General features: G+C 39.5%; 1 protein-coding gene across 3 annotated transcripts in view; it reads right to left on the reverse strand.

Annotated features, from left to right (window-relative positions):
• Nucleotides 1-1,874: 1,874 nt before the first annotated feature.
• Nucleotides 1,875-22,240, reverse strand: part of tmem108 (transmembrane protein 108) — a 61,707-nt gene continuing 41,341 nt past the window's right edge. For 2 of the 3 annotated variants that reach the window (XM_084747544.1, XM_084747545.1), the window contains exons 3-5: nucleotides 9,883-11,112; nucleotides 8,766-8,917; nucleotides 1,875-5,033 (exon numbers count right to left, since the gene is read on the reverse strand). In XM_084747544.1, the coding sequence (XP_084603670.1) occupies nucleotides 4,917-5,033; nucleotides 8,766-8,917; nucleotides 9,883-11,112 (1,499 nt within the window). In that variant the 3' untranslated portion in view covers nucleotides 1,875-4,916. Of the gene's footprint in view, nucleotides 5,034-6,411; nucleotides 6,470-8,765; nucleotides 8,918-9,882; nucleotides 11,113-22,240 lie in introns of all 3 variants that reach the window. The other variant, XM_084747546.1, reaches the window with a different exon arrangement.

Raw genomic sequence — 22,240 nt, forward strand, 5'->3', positions numbered from 1 at the left:
TTTTATTTTGATTTAATTTTGATTTCTATAAATATCTAAAATTATTTTTAAACTTAAATATAACTTCAGTTCTTTTCAAAAAGTATTTGTTTTATTATTTTGTTTTTGTTCCATTCTAATAAAAATTCCTGTTATTGCTATATAACAAGTAGTTATATGGCAAAAAAAAAAAAAATTAAAAAAAAATTAATATATACAAATTACAGTAAAAGAGGAGTAAAAGAAATTTTTCAGTCAATGATAGAAAATTATAAAATTATACAATAACAGTTAAATGTGTCTCATCAGATATAATCAGTCACATAGTGTCAATAACTTCATCATCTGTCATAAATCATCCATCACTGTCAAATATAAATCCTGCACAGTATAGACAGATATACATAACCACCTACTTGATGTATAAACATTTAGTATTTATTTCTTTGCTCTATTTTTATTGTTTACACTTCACAGAAACACTTCACTTGTATGTTTATATTGTATGTTGTTGGTCATTGTTACTTTTTATGTATATGTTTATATATACCTCTACTCTTTCACCTACTTCACCTTCATAACAGTTCTCTGTTTATCTTCAGCTATCTTTGTTTAACTTTGTTGGCCTTATTTTAGCTGTGTGTCTATTTCTGTATTTCCTGAAAATTGTTATTGGAACTGTGTCAGCACACTGAGAGCTGCTTTAAAGTTGAATTCCTTGTATGTGTACACATACTCTGTCAGTGAAGCTGCAATTGCAAATGCAAATTATTACTGTGATCTCATCTTTGATTTATTATTCCCTACCACTGACTTAGCATCTCACAATTTTGACTAAGTCATGAGTTAGTATCTTAGCATTTAGACTTTTTAAAAAATATTTCAATTGTGACTTCAAATGTCACAATTTAATCATTTGGAGTTACTTTGAGTCTAGTGGATCTCAGAAGAATTCTTTGAGGATTTCATTTTTGAATATTCCTATGATTTTTGATTTTTTTTAAATTAGTTTATTAACTAATTTTGTTTTAAGCATAACCATTTATAGAACAAGTACACAGCTGGATTGAATGCATTTAAATTGATTTTTTTTTTTTTTTTGTTTACAGAGGATAAATCAGGAACTCTACATAGATTGTTTACATGATCTTGTTTTGGCTGAATATAACCAAAAATCTTTTTTTAAATAGATGAAACACTTGCAACACTGCCTCTTTGAAAATGCATTTGGACAGAGCCAACCAAACAACGTGTATCTACTAATTTATAAATAATTACAAATCTGGACATTGAAAACAGACGCTGTCATATTTTGCCATATTCGAATAGGCAGACAAATCTGTTAATAACACTCACATCAAATTAAGCCTCTCCCCAGCAGGAAAACAGGTTTGTAAACAGATTACTGAACTGATGTCATATGCCCAGAGCTGGAGGTCACCTGACCAGACGCAGCGCTGGTACACAAAGAGAAAATTCCAGCACACCGCATCAATGGATGTGCTGTGGTTGGCGACACTGCTTTGTTATACAGCAAACCGGTAAGCATCATATCTAACCAGTGTTGCTAGATTGATTTGATATTTTCCAGCTCAATAATTGGTCAAAATCCATCCAAACTGATAAAAAAAACCCACACAAATATTATCTACAATAAACAATACAATTTAAGATAAGATAATAAATAAATAATAGATATAGTATTTTAAAGCCTCATGGTACAACAGACCAATTTCTGTCAACCTGCCCGAACCCATTTTGACCCGCACAAAGCAAACCAAAGCTGTATCTAAAAACAATAAAGCACAGTAGGTTACATAATAATAATTTTTGATCATTATTATGAAGTTAAAAACTGTTTTAAGGAGGATATATGAAACAAACAGATCAGTCAGTGTGTTTTTTCCTTGTTTTATTGCTCAGCAGTAAAAAGTACAGTGTATACTACAGTACAAAAAATACATAATGTTGAACACTGCTCCACCGTGCCACTGAACGCTTTGTAAAATATCCACTTTTGAGCGTGCAAAACAAGAAGCCCAGCTGTGAGCATCCAATGCAGGAAATATCAATATGTTTAACCGCGTTATTCCACGTCACCTTTTTGAATCGGCGACTTCAGAACAACATCTCACAATGCAGAAAATCTTTAGCGACGATAGAGGCAGGCAGCATCGATTATTGAAGAAAACTGCAGCAATGCAAAGTGAAACAGATGATAGAAGGACCACAGGTTCGATAATTCAACAAAATATTCAAACACACTTTTTTTTTTTTAATCAAACCGCCTCTGTATGTGCTCACAGTAAATATTCAGCATACATTATTTATCTCAGTGTTTTTATTGGTCAACATCTTTGACAGCCTCTAACACGTATAATGTGGTCCAGCAACTAATTTCACAATCATTCAACATTTCAACAAACACAGTTTGCATTGATGGACTAACACAGTATTTTATGGAGGGAGACATTTACAGTAGCAAGGTTGGTCTAATGTTGCCTACAGCGCTGAGAAACTCTCTCTTGAACTGGGATATAACCAGTAGCCACTCCACGGTACAGACGACAGACAGACAGACAGACAGACAGACAGACACATACAGAGGCACAGACAGACAGACACACAGAGAAACAGATAAAACTGAGCTGAAAAGTGATATAAAGTCTTATTTGACTTAAAGTAACAGTGATATTTGGTTGAGGGGGGCAGCACATTTTGACCTCATCCATCCACTTTTAAGTCACGCTCACACTGTATGCTTACATGCACAAACAGGGCATTCACACGCACGCATACTGATATATAAAGGGCCAACATAAGGAATTAAGACATCTATGTGGTCCCTCTTAAGAGAAGCTGGTGACACATGAGGGGGAAAACCGTTTCAAATCAGTCAAAACTGCAGGTTGTAAACCCCAAATCGTCCAAATATTCTGCTCAAATCAACCTGGGCCCATATTTATCATACTGCTATGAGTCAAAATTTGTGCTAAAGTTCACTTTTACTAGCAAACTTAAGAATAAAAGCTATGGTAAATAGCTGATTTCTCATGACTTGACATTGTTCTCAGATTTAAGAGAACTTCAGAAGTAACCAGAAGGGGTGCACACAACAAGAATAAAGTTGGCATTGATTTTTGTTTGCAATCACTTTCCATGCATCCATCTATCAATCTCTGAGTTCAAAATTCTCCTTATTATATGATTTCTCTGATGTACCTTGTCTACCAGCAGCAGAATTTCTTTCCTGCTTAAATTTGCAGTTAACTTTCCAGTTAATTTTGTTTCCATTTAATCAAACGTCCTATTATTCAATCCCTTTTAAAAATGTTTATAATAGTTTTAAAACTGCTTTAAATATATATATTTTTTGGCCACTTGGGAGCAACAGAACCAAGCTGTCAACACACATTGACATATCGTCAGCTTTTAAGTTGATATGTTGAACCTGTTAGCAAACATTATCATTCATTTGGAGCTGTATTTCTCTTGGCTACGTGTCCAATATTCACTCTGTTTTTGGTCTTCACCAACTCCAGAGAGAAACATCTGGTGCTTTAGCTGCTAAATGCTCTGCTACACTCACCAGCTAGTCTCTACCTGTGTACAGATGGTTTTTACAGATTTTTCAGTGAGTGATAACAAAACGTTACATCAAAACGTTAATTTTTTAATGCCGTTATCCCAAGACTACAAGTTATTGTTATAAAGTTCCTCTCATTACATATAATATATATATATATGTATATATGTTAGCGGCTTTCCATGCCAGCATGCATAGGTGACGTCTTGACAACTGTAGGAAGTGATTAAAGCTGAAAATGTCAGATCAAATGTCAGATCAAGTAATCGGCCTACCAGGACTGATAAATACATCAGACTGTAATTCAATCAAGGTCGAAGCAGACATCAACTTTTGAGTTCTCCATAACTACGCCGTCTCATGATAAATTACCTTGTTGTCGTCTTTTGCCTCTTTGAGATAAATTTACCCATTATCACAAGAACATTAGCTTCGATTTCTAGAGATAAGGAAGTAATTAATAATTCTTGAGATAACGGCATCAAAAAAAAATATTGCGAGCATGGCTGTTCTCAGCTTCCGTAAAGTAAAATGTAGGTGGATTTAAAAACAAAGAATGACCAGCGGGACAGATGTACTTAACAGTAAATCTGTGTCTCTGATTGGTTGCTCCTGCTCAGATCATCCATGTTATTGATCATGTGATCACTTGATAGCTGCTCTTACTTTACCCCATATATAGGAATAAGTCTCTTTATAAATATGCCTTTTATTCTTCACTATTAGCAAGAAAAGAACTATTTTTACTCCAAAGTTTGCTCTTTCTAAAGGACCAGTGTGTGGGATTTAGTGGCATCTACTGGTGAGGTTGTAGATGTAGAAGTATATTCCCAGTTTGATGAATATGGGCCCTGATCTCACAAATATTTTTGCCACGAATTGCTGTTTCCCCCTCAAGACATAGGTGCTATATTCAAGTTCAACAGGCTATAAGTATTTTGGGATTGATTTTAAATGAAAAATAAAACTACAAAGAACAGCTTTAATGTTTTCATAGCACGTTTCTCTCTCTCTAAAGCAGATTTCATGTGGCAACATCCACAGTGCACTCACCATCAAGCCACTGTAATGAAAACAAAACCACATATACTCTGTATTTTATAAAGACAATAAAAACCTTTTATCACAATTAAGCCTTTTTGTAGAAAATGTACATCAGAAAAATATGCGGGTGCATTCTCATAGTAAATAGTGTCTGTTTTACGTCACTCTTCTTTCTGGTTGCTCTTTGTGTTTGTCATATACAGTATAAAGTCAAAGTCTCTTGAATATTTACCACATATATAAAATAGACGACAACAGCAGGGGGAGTAGAAGAGGAGGATCCAACAGTGTGTCTCTTTTTCTGTCTCTAGATGGCAGATGCTTTGTCTCTGTTGATGAAGAGGGTCTCCTGGCAGAAGGGGTTCACCAGGACCACGCTGCTGCCACTGTAGTCTCCATTAGGGGGTAGACAGGTGTCGTGCTCCTGCAAATGCACACACACACATAAAGGAAAATTAGTTGCACTTAATTTGCAGTACACTGATAAAACGTAACAAGCCATACTTTGTACCAAATTAAACAAAAACTACAAGTAATATGTGTTTATTTTAGACAATATTAAACCCTTATTAGACTTTATTAGAGTGTAATTAAGAACACATAACATCAGAACTGTACTGTAAACTAAAGTGAAATAACATATTTGCTACTTCCTGCACAGACTTATTGTAATACTGTGGGCAAATACTGGGATTTGATTGGGTCTTGGCTACTCTGTTAATTGTACTGGACCAGCCAAAGAAGCAGATATGTGATTTCACTTTAGCTTGCAGTTCAGTTGTGTGTCCCCAATTACCCTCTAAGAAAATCTAATAAGGGTCTAACAATGGGAAATTATACACTTTAGTTTACAGTGCAGTTCTGTTGTAATGTGTCCCAAATTACCTTGAAATGAAGACTAATGAGGGACTAATCATGGGAAATTATGCACTTTAGTTTACAGTACAGTTCAATTTCAATGTGTCCCTAGAAATCCTATTATTAAGTGTAATAAAGGTTTTAATACTGGCTAAAAAAAACTATTATTTCTAGCTTTTGTCTAATTTGATACAAAATATGTCTTGTTACACTTTATTAGTCTACTGTTAGGTGTCTGGTGTCTAATCAGGGTATAACTACTGTCTAATAAAGAACATTTTTCTAGTTTTGTCTAATTTGATACAAAGAATGCCTTATTGTGTTGTGTTAGTGCAGTGAAAATAAAGTGCAACCGAAGAAATTTAGCAGAGGAGGCCTAACTGTTAAACAACAGCTGTGATTCACGATCAGCGCTTCAGGGCTTCACCATTAGCTGCAGTCTACTGTGTCTAAGTCACACTACAGGCAATGAGCACACAGTCTAGTGTGGAAGGAATAAAATATGGGTTTGGTGCACCCCAGGGCTTTTAAGGAGATGGTGAACAAAGATATCTGACAAAGCTAGATGAGCGGAGATACAGAAGGAGGCGGAGGGTAAGATGTAAAAGCTTCACGAGCGAGCGCAGAGACAAAAGGGAGGGATGACTCAGAAGAAACGAGGCAACAACAGGGGGACTTCATGTAGGGGGGTGGGTGATGTAGAAGCGGTTGCTGATGGTGAGTCAGCAGTAATAAGTCAGTGCTGGAGGGAGGTGTGAGAAACAAAATTATCTGTTTTATAGCAGAAATCAATCAGCACAAATTTATCAGCACGATCCAATCAAATCAAATCATTTTAGGGCTTTTATGATCATTTCTCCCAGAGCACTGTCATTTAGAGCACCAGGGAGGCTAAATGAGACTGCTGCTCTACAGAGACAGGTAAAGCAGAGGGAAAACAACACCTGGGTGTCACCAGGGGCATCCCACACAGGATCCACCCTCGGCTTCCCTCTCCTGACGCTGCCAACCACAGGCGGCAGAGGCATGCAAAACGAGCGATGGAAGAGGAACAAAAAAGGACACACAGTGAAATGGTCACTGGGGAGAAGGTGGCAAAAACATGCAAACAGAACAAAGCAATGGTCCCTCAGAATTATATGTGAGAGAGCATGCAGTGGATGGCAAAATTGGGAAAATGATACCATTGTTATATCCTGCCAATTCCACTAGATGGTGCTGTAATGCACTGCATTTAACACAAATTGATGCACTTAATCCAGATCTTATCCTGTCATTTTTTTATCACTATAACAGACACCAAATATTATTTGAAAATTGGCAGAAATATACAGCGGAGCGACTAAAAAAATAATGGGAAAATTCACAATCTCAACTGCAAAAACAGCCGACTGGCAGCATTTGTCAGCTCAGAGATTTTATATGTTACAAGAGTTTGCACACAAACATCAGACTAAAAAGCTTCTTTCATCTTAAATAATTAAATATTTTAGGGACCATAACAACATGCAGCATGCCAAACAGACAAACACTATCGATGATAAGATGGCACTAAGTGCACAATAGATAGGCTCATGAGACTGACAAATATTGTTAATTGGAATCAATCAATCAAAAAGCCAATCCTATCTATCGATAGTGCACATTTTAAAAATGACACTAGACCAGAGTGCTGTACAATCAATGCATCATGCATTAAGAGTTGTTTGTTATTTTGTATATAGCTCCTACATTTAAAAGGAATATCTAAACAGCTCTCTACATATATTCTTGACATTCTGACTAATAATCTATTGTAATCAATCTATAAAGGCAAGACTTTTGAAATATAACGTGCGTCCAAATGTCCACTGTAGAGCAACCCGCACTTAAAAATGTTTGACCAGCCACCAACCAAACTAAAATCACAGAATTTCACAGTTTATACATTCATGTACTGGTGGAAAATACTAATCAGAGGCAGAGTAGGACAGGTCATGAATTTGCCCTCCTGTGAAAAAAAGGTATGTGGAGCCCTATGTGAAGTAGCCATAGTTTAGTGCATAATAAATGTCTTTTTTTCAGGATAAAACTGCACATTTGAGAGTGCCCTGTTATTGTGACCAGTCCAAGTCACACCTGTACAACAACCCTGCTGTCTAATCAGATCTCTAACACAGATTTTTTAAAATAATTTGTAGGGCTGCCTGGACATTCTTCAGTCAGTTCAGTTTTGGCCATATAATAAAAATATTACATGTTTTTTTATTTCATTATAGCGCCACACTAAATTTCTCTAACTACAGGAGTATGTTTTACCACCTACCCTGCATGCTTTACACTCCATCAACTCATGAATCAAGGGTTTATTTTAACAAAACCATAATGTTTTTTGGTGAGTTTTATTTTGTTTCAGTGAAGTTTGACTAAAGCGGAAAAATGAGAGTTTTTGAAAGGGAGTTAGTTGGTCAAAGCAATGAAACAGCTGTATCTTACTCTTTAAAAAAGCTCTGTCACTGTAGCGATCCTGGCAATAATGTTGTCCGACACTTTTAATAACAATCTGAGCACAAGTAAATGGCTGACAGCGCATCACCTCTGCTTCATTTCTATCACTCTTCTCTGCTTTCATCACAGTTGGTTTTGTGGTTTGTGGTGATTCAGACACTCGGTTTGTAGTTTACTGCTTGTCATACTATTGCACTGATCTGTGTACAGTGACGCAGCTAAAAAGATGATGAACCTTGTTTACCAAGCACTCGTTTCACCTTCTCTCAGGAAGGAAAGGAAAGGAAAAAAACATCTGCTCAACAGGAATAATCTCAGTTAACCGAAGGGTCTCAGAATGATGATTCAAATCTTCGACTGCCAACTATGTCAGCAAAGTTTGAGAGAAATAAGCCTTTTGTGCGCATAAAAGCTTTCTTACCTCAACTTATGAAATATGGGAGCAAATAATGTTGCATTTATATTTTTGTTGAGTGCAGATGGATAAAAAGGCATGCAGGCCAGAGGAAAAATACGTATTTTTGATTTGGGGATGAACTGTCCCTTTAATAGATACCCTGCAGGAAAATTCTCTTTTTGCTTGTTCCCAGCAGCATCCCTGTAAATCGTAGTAATACAGTGTCATGCTCAAGTGCACTCCAGCAGGCCCCGAGGCTTGCTGACAGGCGAGATAGGACATGGATCCTCTTGTTGTTTCCGTACTCATTAAAAGCATTCTGCTGACTGATGGTGAAACATCAAGTAAATGTCCCTCCACTTCTGTGTGTGCAGCGCTGCACTCTAATAGAGTCAGTGTGCCAGTAGTTTGTACCTCACTCTCCAGAGTGTGTATCTCTCTGGGCAGCTCCACAGCGTGCCTGCTGAAGTAGTCCATGGTGATGGCGTTGTTCCAGTAGCTGAGGTTGTTCTCCTGACTTGACGACTTCTTCTTCCTCCTCATACAGCACACCGTCAAAAGCACAGCTAGAGCGGGCACAGACAAGGAGAAGAAAGCGAGGGTTAGTACGGGTACTGGAGGAGCTGCTGCTTCAAATAGGCTCCAAGAGCGCCCACACCGGCTGCTCAGGTAGAGGCTGTCATGTTTCACGACAACATGCCACCGAGAGAGGAAATTGTGGTTGAAAGGAAAAATAAAATCCACACTAAAATACTGTTAGAAACGGCTACTGCTGCTGTGCCTCGGAGTAATTCTGAGCTATCTAAAACAATAAAGCTGTCTCTCAGTAGGAAATTTTCAGAGATCATGCAAGAAAATGATTTAATTTCAAAGGGGAAGAAATCCTTGCGTCTCCAGCAGACCAAAATGCAAAAAAAAATTATTAGTGTTTTGCCTAAGGTGAAAAAAACCCCTCTTCCTTCCTTGCTGTTATTTTGCTATTGCACTCTCTCCAATTTAATGCAACAAGATCAAGCCCTGAAGGCTGTCTGGAGGCTGTCAAGAACCATTTTAAAAAATGAGGGAGATCACATACTGAGGCGAGTGTAAACCAGGAGAGTTGACAAAAAGTGAGGGGATGAAATGAGTAAATCATAACATGTTATTACGAAATGATTCAGCTGTGACCTCGAGTGATTTCTTTCCGAGAGTTAGATGAGAAGATTGATTGAGCGCTCTCATAGCTGTGTGTTAAAGCTATAATACGTCACATTTCCATATTAACAGATCTAAAAACGCTAGACTTATGTTAAATATTCTAGTTCTGTAGTTACATTATCTTGAATGATTCCAGCTATCTTCAAACACAAAAAATCTGTAATTGACCTATCCTAAATTACGCCCTCAAGTTAGTTAATGCAATCTACATCAATCGTTAGCTAGACAGTTACATCTGATAGCCTGTGATTTTATAATATTTCAACGAATTGTGCGGCCCTATTTTTTACATTCATTAAATTCACCCTCTTCAAGCTGCTGTGACATTACTTACAACATGAGGACACAGGCACACTGATGGCCAGCACGATCCACACAATGTCCATCCTGCTCAAGCAGATGGTCATGCGGGACGGCGGGGAGTCAACAGTGGGGCCTGAGCTGTTGTCGGGCGTCCAGGGGTCCTGGGTGGTGGCAGGCACCTGTCTGTTCAGGAAGTTTCCCCTGTCTGCGGGCTCCGAGTTGTTCCCCTCCATTGAGCTGCTGTTGGACAGCAGCCCTCCAAACTCTGTTACATTCCCCAACTGGTGTCCCAGAGGGACATTATTGTCTGTGCCATTAGCTTGGACCACCCGAACCTCCTCAGTGGTGGCCTTGTTGGCTGCAGTGTGGTTGTTTGGGATATTTGCTGGACTCTGTGTCTTGAGGCTGGGCTCAGTGGACAGGGCTGGAGGGGACCCAGTGGAAGTTAGATTCTCTGGTGGGGTCTGGACTAAAGTGACAGACCCGACCTTCAGCTCTGTCACCAGTCCATCAGTGGGGGGCTCGTTCGCAGCGTTCACCTCTCTCAGGGTGATGGCGTGGTGAGCGTGCTCCCTGAGTTTCAGACCTAGTGCTGGGTCAGCATCCAGTGACGGAGAGGAAATGAAGAGATCTGGAACATCCTGCCGGCCAGGTTCGGTGGGTTCCTCCACACTCAGCTTCTGAGGCTCTACGTGGTGTGCAGCGAGTGTGTCTCCTCTGTCTAATCCAGAGCTGGACATGAGAGCCAGGGGGTTTGAAGCCCGTCTGGCAGTAGATTCCACATCTATATTTGGGAGCTCTGTGCTGCTGCTGCTGCTGCTGCTGCTGCTGGCCTGGCTAGTGCTGACAGTGACTGGGTTATGGACTTGAGGTACCCTGACCGATTTGTGCATGTGGTTTACAATATCAGAGCTCGGCTCCAGGGGCTGATACACATGACGCTCAGTGCTCACAGTGTTTAGGGTGATGGTATTTGTGTCGTCATGAGCCAGGCTGGAGGTTTGGGTTGTGTGAACCAAGGCCAAAGGGTGGAGGGCGACAGTAGGGAGGATGATGTTTGTAGGTTGAATGCCTCCTTTGGGTGACCATTCCCCGCTACTGGAGCCCTCCTGATGCCAGTCCTGGGATGGAGGTTTGGGGGCAGACAGGGGGCTGCTGTGGGCGGCTGCCATGGAGACAGGGTCCTGGGATGTCTGGCTGTGGTACAGCTCCTGTGCTGATGACACCAGTCCTACTGACAGTGCTAGGAATGCTAGAACACCTGCAGAGAAACAGAAAGAAAGCTGATGATTAGTGCATGATGACGAAGAATATCCTTTTTAGCTTCATGAATTACTGGATCATTTCCTTGTAAGCCAGTGAGCACCAACCAGGATTTCAACACTGACTGCTTGTTGAAAATTATTTGATATTCGGTCTGAACATCTAAGGCTTCATTTTACCTCTTTTCAACCAGCAAAAATGTGGTTACAACATCAACATGTTACAAAAACCAAATAACTTTGATGATGTGTTCAGTTGTAGGTTGAAAGAGAGATGATATAAATGTGAAAGCATTTCCCCAAAGTCATATTGCACTGCGAGGTGACACATTTTGCCACACAAAGACATAATTTCAATGTATTCAATGTTTCATATAAAATGTCATATATATGAACTGTACAGACTGTGCGCTGCCAGCGGGAAGCTTTCAGGACATTATAATTGGAGAGGTTCTTCATGTAAAAGAAAGACATTTTGCTTCTTGGTGTAGCCAAACTCAAGTACTTCAGCATACTACTTACAACTTCGACTACTCCAGGATATATGCACTGGGAGTATAAAGAGCAACAGCGAAGTTTAAACAAGTAAATTTGGGTGTGAGTCCTGTGTAGGGCAGATTTTTAGATGTAGTTTCTTGGTTAGGCTCCAAAGTGATGATAGGCTATTTTTCAGAGGCTATTTATTTGCAGACAAATGTCATTGTTGCAAATCCCAGTGAAATATGGTTTACATCTGAACATTGAATCAACATTTTCAAATAGTCAATGAAAAAAATGTTCACTTTTGCACCTTTGCACAAATTTGGACTATTTTACATTCTGAAAGAGGGTTTTATTCTAAGAAAGATGTGCATTAACTAGGGGTGAAACAGCACAGGACTTTTGGATCAGCATGCGTCTTCCTCGGTCGGGACGCCCTGTGACCAAAACTGTCAAAATCATCTATTTACATCTATTATTTGCACACACAGCCAGAGTTTGTAGTGTCATTACTCCTGGTTAGTTACAGTGAAAATAGACAAAAAGGTGGTTAAGGAGATCAAACTGTGTGACGACACTGTTCACCTCAAGTCTGTGCAAACAGTTCAAACACATAATTTACAGCAGCATCACCTGAGAGTGTTGATTAGCAGAACGAGACAGACGGGCAGCTGCTTCGAGAAAGTGTTGTTTCATTATTCTGTCCGTTTAAATTGTTTGTGCTTCACTAATTAATGTTTCACAAAACTAATGTGATGCTAGAAACGTTTAAATAAAACTCGAAATGAGAAAAATATACTTTTGTGTCTTATTTATTATTATTGATTAATGGACTGTTAACGTTTTCAGCTTTCGGATAATGAAAATGCACACAATTTGTGACCCAAAAAATAGTAAATCTCTTCATTTGTAGGCGAAGTAAATAAGAGTGTATTCTCAACATATCTGCCTGCCTAAAGACAATTTCTCTTAATGATCTTGTTACACAAGGCTAGATGAGCGTGCAGCCCGGCGGCTGTAATTGACTGCTCAGGTGTTGAGAGGAGATGCGTAGCCTTGTCTTGCATTCATTATGCTCCTCAGCCTTTAATCTACTGAACCGCTGTGTTCGTCACTCACCTAGTTTAACTAGGTGAGCGCTTTATTAACTGCATTATTCACTAGACGAGTTCCACTGTGCAGTCAGGACTGCGAGGATGTCTCTGCCTTCAGATGCAGAGTTCAAACAAAGCTGCTTTGTTACTTCACTGAGATGATAAAATAACAAGCAATTATTTGATTCTAATCTCAAGATAACACCGAAAAAGGTAATTCAGTGTCTAGAATTCGGTCTAAAAATCAGGCAAGTCACAATAGGATTAGATGTATTCATACTTTTCCAATGGAGTTTTAAAAGCTTTGATCGTTTTCAGCACTTTGAAATAAGGTGTCTTTGTTATTAAGATCCAGCCAAGAACATGTCAGCAGACTGAATAAACACGTTTTCTGAACAAATAAGTAAGTCAAAATGCATCTACAGACAGTTAAATTGTCAATACCACACAAAATAATGACTTGTAAAGATATTTTTACAGCAGCAGTCATAGCGTCCAAATAGCCCACTTAACATGCTAAAACCATCTCAGAGAGCCTGACAGATTCACTTTCTCCGGCTCAGTCCCATAAGGAGGCTGAGTAGTGACAAGTCATTAGCAGGTGCCTGTGGGGAATATCGGTCCTATTATGTTATCCAGACAGCAAGAAAAGTCATAGAGGGAGGAACGTGCAAAGGCTTATTAATTTCCCCTTTGCTCCCTCCCCTCCATCCCTTATTGACACTGTTAAACACAGCTAATGTGACGCATTAACAGAGCTCCCAGCGGGCGGTCTCTACGCATTCAGCTGAGAGCAGAACATGCATTAAACGCGAAGCTAACATAATCAAAATTCCTGTCTGAACAAGGTTATATGGCATGTTTTCAAGCTCAAGGTTGTTTTGACACATTTTTGCATTTTATTTTTTACTTTACTGGTTTAGTGTATGAAGGATAAAGCTGGAAATATTCTACAATTTTCAGATCTTCGAATGGCATGAAAAGACCAAAGCCGACACTGGTTTAGGCCCGTCCCTTTCTGATGCTTTCTCACTTCTCAAACCTGTCCGTGACACTCAGCCTCGAGGCCATTCGCTCCTAATGAAGATGTAAATTAAAACGGCTCAGAAACTTCCTAAGACAGCTGGGCTCTGTTTGGCAAACTTTTTCCACACAGGAAGAAATAGTGCATTAATTAGGGACTATTTTCAGCTGAGGAGTCATGCATATTTGGTTTGCTACTGTGTGTTTATGGCTGCAGGACAGTTTATGTGATCACGGTAATAAAGGAACATCACACCTTGTGCAACAGTACGGCGCACTGTTGTGTTTTTTAGGTCAAGGAGGAATAAGTTTAAGCTTTGGATACACAGACCCTTTAGTCAAGTCATTGCTGCTTTTGGCCTTTTCATAAGATATTTTGAAAATAAGAAAAACGTAGAACAAGACCAATCCAAAGTCATATACTACAGATAGTCTGCAGTATATTGTCAATGCCATATTGAAATATTTTGGGGGTATTATTGTCCAACCCTACTAGACAAATTTGCCCATATAGAAAAGATACAGCCAAGATAATTTTATACTAAATGCTTAAATGTTTTATCTGAAACGTGCATGTAATATAACATGTACAGTCAAACCAAATACAAAATCTCCAGTACATGTGTGTAAAATGAGTACTTACTTATAAAAACATACATAATGTTTGAGTCATACTTAGTTAGAATTATGTAATACGAGAAAAAATGTGTCATAGTATGAGACATAGAAGTCTTCTAAAGCATTTTCCATATTGATACAGACACACACACACACACACACACACACACACACACACACACACACACACACACACACACACACACACACACACACACACACACACAGATGTCTTGCTTCAGTCTAAGAAAAGCCTCCAAGAAGCAAAAAGGGCACCGACATCAAACAGACAAAGAAATGGTTTAAATATCTGGATGCACAGAGTTGGGTATTCAGGAGGTCTTTGTAATCTTTGGAGGGAGAGAATTAAGCATAGTGATTAAGGGTACCTTATTTGGCATTCATAAAAACACCCAAAAATTACAGAGTCAGAGAAAAGAGAGTTTAAAGCCGTCAACGTGACCTAGATGTTGTGGCCATCGTTTGACTGTGGTGCTCCCTCAGTAACTATGGAAACCAAGTTTCCACTTCCAAGCGGAGCAAAAGAGAACGAGATGTTAGACGAGGTGAGAAAAGAAAGCTGTACAAAAGAAAACAAGTAGAAAGGGACATAATATTTTAGAGAATCACCCAGGCAACAGTCAATATCAATAATCTCAAATTTCTTCGCCGTAGAAAAGCTTCTCCATCCTGTTTCCTCTTTGTTCAGCGGGGGGATTTAAAATACACCACAGTAGAACCCCAAAGCACTGACTATTTAAACTCAGCCTCTGAATCATTAATCATTTTCCTCCATACTCAATCACACAGACTACCAGGATAGAGGGTCCAAGCCCTGTCTTCCATTAACCAAGCCTGTCACGTCTCTAATCCACGGAGCCCACTCCAGACCCATATCTGAGGAGATAACACACATGGCCATCCTTGATTTATGACTGCTCGTCTCTCCTAAGATGATCCTTTAAGCAGGGAAATGGAAGACAGACAGATCCAACTTATCAAAGCTTAAGTATCTGGGCTATTGTTGACCATCGGTAATGTGAACAGTCGTCACATTAGGACAGATTTAGAGGATAAGGCCCTTTGAGATGCTCACAAAACATAAATTATTCTCTACTGAAGAAACAACAAGACCAAAGAATGAATTATGTCTAAATAATAAATAGCAAAATCATAGGTACAATATATCAAATACTAACTTTTAAGATAGCAAATGTACCTCAGAGGAATAATTATATTTTTCAATGCAATAAAGTAGATAAACCAGATAATAAAGGAAGAGTGTAGATGTTAACAATGCTGTGGCAAAACTACTACTTGACTCAAGTAGAAGTACAGATTCAACTTATTTAACCAAGTAAAAGTGAAAAAGTACAGGCTCTGAAATAAATAATCAAAAATAATCAACAATTGTCTTCAAATGCATTAATGTTTTGAAAATATAAGAGTGGAAGGTACAGATAAAAATTGTCAGATATCTGAAAAAGCTGCTTAAGTGCAGTAACAAAGTATTTGTACACAGTTACTTTCCACCTCTGTCTGTCTTCAGCCATACCTTCAATCTGTGCCGAAACCTGGCTATCACAACCTGGCAACCCGGCAGCCTGCTCCTACTGAATAAAACATGGCACCCACACTCCCCTGAGAAACAAAGTTACATCAGAAATGAGTAAACTAAATGCTGTGGCACACACACACACACAAACAGGAACATATTCTTCTGATTTGTCCAGGAGATCAGAAACATGTCGTTTCTCCCTGATCTGTAACATGGAGATTAATATTCATTCGGGGACTTTGCAGTTTAGTCAAATCATATTTTATTAAAGATTGCATCTAAAATGTTAAAGAGGAGAATCTGCTTTTTAAGTACGTTTGCACTCAGACATCTCGCTGCTTGTATATTTATTAGTGCTGAATATATATTGAGGTTAACACAGGCTTTTAGATTCTGTATCAAATGCTGTATTGACTTCTTGTTAGTTTTCAGTGATACTCCTTGTTTGACTTTAGTAAGAATAACAGTATCTCATTATTAAGGTCATAATAACAAGGGAATTCAGTGTGAGTGTGTTGTGCACGAACTCGAGGGGTAGAAAACTGCGACTGCGTTTTTTTGAGCAATATGTGTCTATGCAATGGTTCCTGATCCAAACTGAAGGACAGCCTACTCAACTGATGTTCTATGAGTCCACATGAAACAGCCGTCTGATTTCCATTTGGTTCACTGTAATGCAAATAACGTGTTTGGGCTCTCTGACCTGCCAAGACAAGCAGCAGCTCTTTGTGAACTGAATTCACCACTGAACTATTAACAGCAACATCCTTCAGACTCCCTTAAAAAAAAATCACATAATTTTGAGAGTTATTGAGTGAGGAGTTATTTTGTAAACTTAACAAAACCCCTATGGCGTCATTAAGTGTGATGCATTCAGACAGAATCGGGCGCCGCAGCAACAACAACAAACAAAAAGAACCACAGCTGAGAAACTGGGTGACCAATCACAAGCCAGTGATTAGACTCTCTCTACAGTCAGCATGAAAAATCACTGAAAACGGGTGCTATTCATGTGGAGTTCATGATGACACTACAGTTCTGTCCTCGCTTGGTTTATTTCAGGTACCCAACACAAATTTCTGCGTCTGTCTGCAGTTTATGCTGCAAAATAGCAACACCACGAAGCTGACTTTGGCGTGCGCCTGTGTGTTTCAAAGAGAGAAGGACAAAGGAAAAGTGTGCGGCTGTTGGCAATCAAGGTACAGACTGGATGGGTTACGCTGTCAGCACAAATAAACACCCTCTTACACACACACACACACCCACTGCCACACAACCCTGCGGCTAAATGCTGCAACGCCTGGTTCTGTCTGAATGTGGCCTATGTTGTGTTAGTTTGTCACAGGATCACTGTGCTTCTACCTGCCAACATTTAGCAGCTAGTTGCTTAAACACACTGTTTCAAATGCTTTCACCATTTGCACTAAAGTTATGAAAGAAGACAACATTTAATTCATAGTAAATGTGTCAAATTTTACAAAAAACAATAAATTGTAACAATATAGGCTACTTCTTTGTTGCCCTTGGAGAAAGTCCCCAGGCTTCTGTAAAAAATCACCTAACTGTTTGAATTCTGAGTTAGAATTAAAATTTTATGAAACACTATCTATCACAAAGTCTTTCTCATTCGGGATTTTCTTATAAATTCTGCAAATGTTCAGCATTAAGTTGTTTCTATCTTTTGAGTTAAAAGCGTTGTGTCAGTTTGTGGAGTGTGTTGGCTGCTGTGACGCCAGCTAAAAACAACAACACACATCGTCTTTCCAAATGGAAATGATGTAGGTACGTGTTTATTTGCATATAGAGCGGGGAAGTGAGATCTGATCACAAGCGGTCACTTGAGATGCATGTGGAGACACATTGTAATGCCAAGTGTGAACTGACGTACTTAGAGCTGCATCCTTGTGATCAGTAGACCCAAGATGCATGTTGATGGCAGGTGTAAACAGGCTCTTAGAGCTAATGAGGAGATGTTTTAGTGCCTTCGGCTGCATGAATCGCAAAAAGAAATGGAGACAAGTGGTGCCAAGCAGCAACAGCTTCTTAATTTTTCTCTGAAACATGCTAATCGTGGCGGTCAGCCATGACACTGTGGCAACGTGAAGAAGAAATCCATCCATTTTGGCCTATATAGTATATGTTATATTGCTGAATTCCTGTGTGTGTGTGCAGGGATTACATGTGTATCCTTGTGTTTTACACGTGCACTGTGTTGCACACTGAAGCAAATGGGTGTAATTTGTCACAACGGTTGGGTGTCTGGCTGATGGAGTGAGAGTGTAAGCAGTGTGAACGCAGACAGAGAGACCGGCCCTGCCTCCACAAAGACATGCAGCGGAGAAGCAGGTGCACAGGGAGTGAATTAACCAGAGAAATGATTGAAAAGGCTCCAGAAGTGAATTGAGCTTTATGAACATCCATTATTGAGTTGAAGCACTGGGAAGAACATGAGAAAATTGGATGGAAAAGGGGAAGAATAGCAAGGTCGGACAGGGTGGGAAAATGTGCAGGAAGGAGGCCAGAGGTGTAGTGGGAGTAAGAGAGGCACATGTGTGGGTGTTTCATCATTGATAAGACATGGATGAAAGCAAAAAGGTTGGATTAGACACATTAGACCAAGGACCAAAAAGGACATTAAAAGGAAAAGAAGGTGTAAGAGATAGGAGAATATGGAGGCACTTTTTAAAAAAAAAACATTCATCTTGCTCAGCAACTCTTGTCTACTCAGCACGATTTTTACACCATTGTGCCCGTTGGCTGTTTTTGGCCTGACATGATATTTTCTCACAAGCACAAAAAACACCCACAGAAAGAGCCAGTCCATTTTCAGTAGTGATGACGCAGAAGAGGAGGCGAACACACAAGAATTCTCTAAGTCTTTGCTCACAAGTCGTTTCACTGCGTGCCAGGGGTGTCAACTCCTTTTAGTTCATGAACCATATCCAGCCAAATTCGATCTCAAGTGGAACGAACCAGGGGCAGCCTGGTAGCTCAGCTGGTCGAGTGTGTGCCTCGTGTACTTAGTCAGTGGACAACAGGCAGCAAACACATGACCACTGCAGAGGATTCAGACTGTTTTTCCCCCTTTCCTATCCTTCAGTTGTACAACCCAATAAAGGCATAAAGGACTTAAAAAGTGGGCCAGACCAGTATTACCAGTACAGACCATTGTATTACCTAAAAATAACAACACCTCCATTTTCCCCCTTTCTTTTAGTGTAAATAAGTACAAGTACATTCTGAAAATATTCACAATTAATGAACCATCCATTTGTTGTGGCTTACAATTTCTGTAGCCTGCAGCATGTCTCCACAAACTCATCCTCAGAGTAGGCAATTGGCTGTGGATGGCTAATTTCTTGGCTACAACTAAAAACAGATTGCTGTTTTCTAGGGTTGGATGATTGGTCGAATATATTGGCTATAGGTGACGTACCCAGCTATGGTTACAACTAACAATTATTTTCATAGCTAAGTAATCTGTTGATTATTTTCTCGCTAAATCAGTTAACTGTTTGGTCTATAAAATGTATTGTACTAAAAGCCCAAGATGACATCCTCAAATGCCTTGTTTTGTCCACATCCCAAAGATATTCAGTTTACTGTCAGAGAGGACTAAAGAAAACAGAAAGCATTCATGTTTTAGGAGCAAATGAGGACAGACACATCTGTGCGAATATACCAGTGACTGTTAGTGACGGCGATTTTGACAAATCACACTGTTCCTCCTCAAATCTGCCAATGCCTCATTTATTTTCTCTGGTCTCAGTTATCTTTTGTGGTTCTTGAATTTTGCACCATGATGAGTCTGACATTGGCACTGAATATTATATTCTTTGACCATTGAAAGGTGCTGTGAGCACACCGAGCATCCTGGCGTTCATGTAGAAGAAGAAATAGGAACTTGTCTGTTTTTCTTGAAAAATCCAATGGTGTGCACTTGTCCACTTTTGGACAAAGATATTTTCCACTGGTGGCTCCTGCATGAACAATAAAATGTGCAGAATAGCTGCACATTTTATTGACTAACTAGAATTAATGACTCTTTTGTCACAGTATGTGACACTGAACTAAATGTTTTGTCCTTCTTCTTCATATTTTATAGCAGTGGTTCCCAATCTTTTTATCTTGGAGCTTGTATCTATGAAAAGCTGAGCCCCACCAGCTGGTGCACACACACCAAAGGAACAGGTGATCAATTGCAAAGCTGATTCAGTCCAAAATTAACATCAATTAAATTGTTTAAATTCTCAGAATCTTTTCATTTGGAAAATGTCTCTTTTCTAGTATAAGATTAACATTTTCTTTTAACAACTCAACAGAGTAGGTGGATACACAGTCATCCTCACTAAAAGAACAATAATGATTCATTATCACACAGCTTGAGAGGTCACAGAGGTTGGGCTTACGTAACCATTTTTGATTGAAAACAAAGAAAAAAATAGTTTTTAAATAGCTCTGTATACAGTCATTTATAAATTGTGACTTTAGTTGTAATGTGCTAATTTAATTTTGATCAACTCAGAGCAGAAAAAGCCTTGGGGTCCTCCTGTGATTTTTGTTGCCTGTACCCCACGTTGGGAAACTGAGGCTTTACAGGACTGTAGGATGACACACAGCTCTCTCCGTTATCACACACACCAACCTGTTGCCCCCTCTATCTATATCACCCAGCCGATCATCTCAGAAAAGCACATGCTAATATCATGGAGACAAACACCACCCACCCAGAATTACTGTGAGATTATGCCCCCATTTATTTGACTGATGGCGTCAACCTGTTTTCCATTAACTAAGCTCAGGATGTGTGGAGGGAGGGGCAATTTATGCAGGAAACCTGCTGAATTAGGGCTCTTTTGAATGCATAGGGAGCCGGTGACATTCGTTGAAGTCCTCCATTGATGCCATCAGGGACATCAATAAATCATGTTGCAAAGCAGGATCCTGTGCACTGATCCAATGCAGGCTTTGTCCCACCAATCATTCATTATTAGACTCAATGTCAGGGGACAGGGGCCAGAGTGGCTGTCACTGAATCTAAAGTTACACTGCTGAAATAAAAAAACATCACTACATTTACTCCAGCTGATGAAACTCTGCATTATGTTTTTGCCATAAGCTAAGACCCTATTCCAGAAGAACAATATCGCTCAGGCACATGCATCATGAGTCTACCAGCCTAATCAATCATACCAGAGCACTTAGTGTGCGGTACGCAGGCTATCAGTGCTTATGCACTAGCCTGCCTGCATGATCAATCCTGAGGGGGGGCTGCTCTCCGTGGAGGGTGGGATATTTATCTTTTTTTTCCAGGGGTCACCTCATTCTACGTGCACATGGAGAATGATGTGGTTTGAATGTACGGCGACAATCTGCCTATGAAGCAAGTGTGTGAGCCAGCCGGGATGGTTGTGTCGCATCATCAGTGGGCAGCTGGCAGTGGCACTTTTCGAATTGGAGGCTCTACAGGAAGCCAAAAATAGGAGCTGCAAAATCATCCATCAACGAGGGTTCGTCAGGCTGTACTTCTGAACTGTTACAGTTCTTCCTTTATTCACCGTCATGCAGCCTGAGCAGGGAGATGACAGAGCAGCGCATACAGGGGAACAAAATACATACGTCCAATGACAATCTGGACAAGGTCACATTTAAAACTGCAAGCTTCATGAAGATTAAATACCTACCAATATAGCAGAATTATGTTGTGTATGATATATTTACTTTTTAATATTGTTCTACATGCTTATGAAATATTTAAAGGAGAAATGGGTAACATATTTACTGAACTAAATCATAAAATGAACATGATATGTCATCAGAGATTAAGGAAACATGCTAAACTGAAATACTTCTTTGTTAGTTGTTGATACTGCTTTCTAGATTCAATTTGGAGGTCAATGTCCCTGCAACTTGCAAGTAATCTGTCTGAGCTTTAAGTTTTTTTTTGCTGACCTAAAAGTAGATATTCAGTTGTAGAACACTCTCGTCAGGTTGTTTCTTCTTCATTTTTTTGGCTGATACCCAACTGGGGATCGCCGCAGCTGATCAATTGTCCCCAGAGCATCATCTGTGTCTTGTTGGCAAACCGGGCATGGGAATCTGATTTTATGATCCTCATATTTGATTTGGCACAGGGTTTTTATGCCCGATGCCCTCCCAGACGCAACCCTCCCCATTTATCCAGGCTCTGGACGGACAATTAGTAATGCACTGTCTTGTGCATGCCCAGTGGCTGGGTGGCAAATGTGCTACATCCTTGAAATTCCCAGAAATTATATGACCTTTAGTGTCCAAAATGGTAACAATTTTTTTATCTGTCTGTTTCTACCTACAATTGTCCAGTGCAGATTTTTT

The sequence above is a fragment of the Lutjanus erythropterus genome, chromosome 21 (assembly GCF_056507025.1).
Source record: "Lutjanus erythropterus isolate fLutEry1 chromosome 21, fLutEry1.hap2, whole genome shotgun sequence".
Classification (NCBI taxonomy): Eukaryota; Metazoa; Chordata; class Actinopteri; order Lutjaniformes; family Lutjanidae; genus Lutjanus; species Lutjanus erythropterus.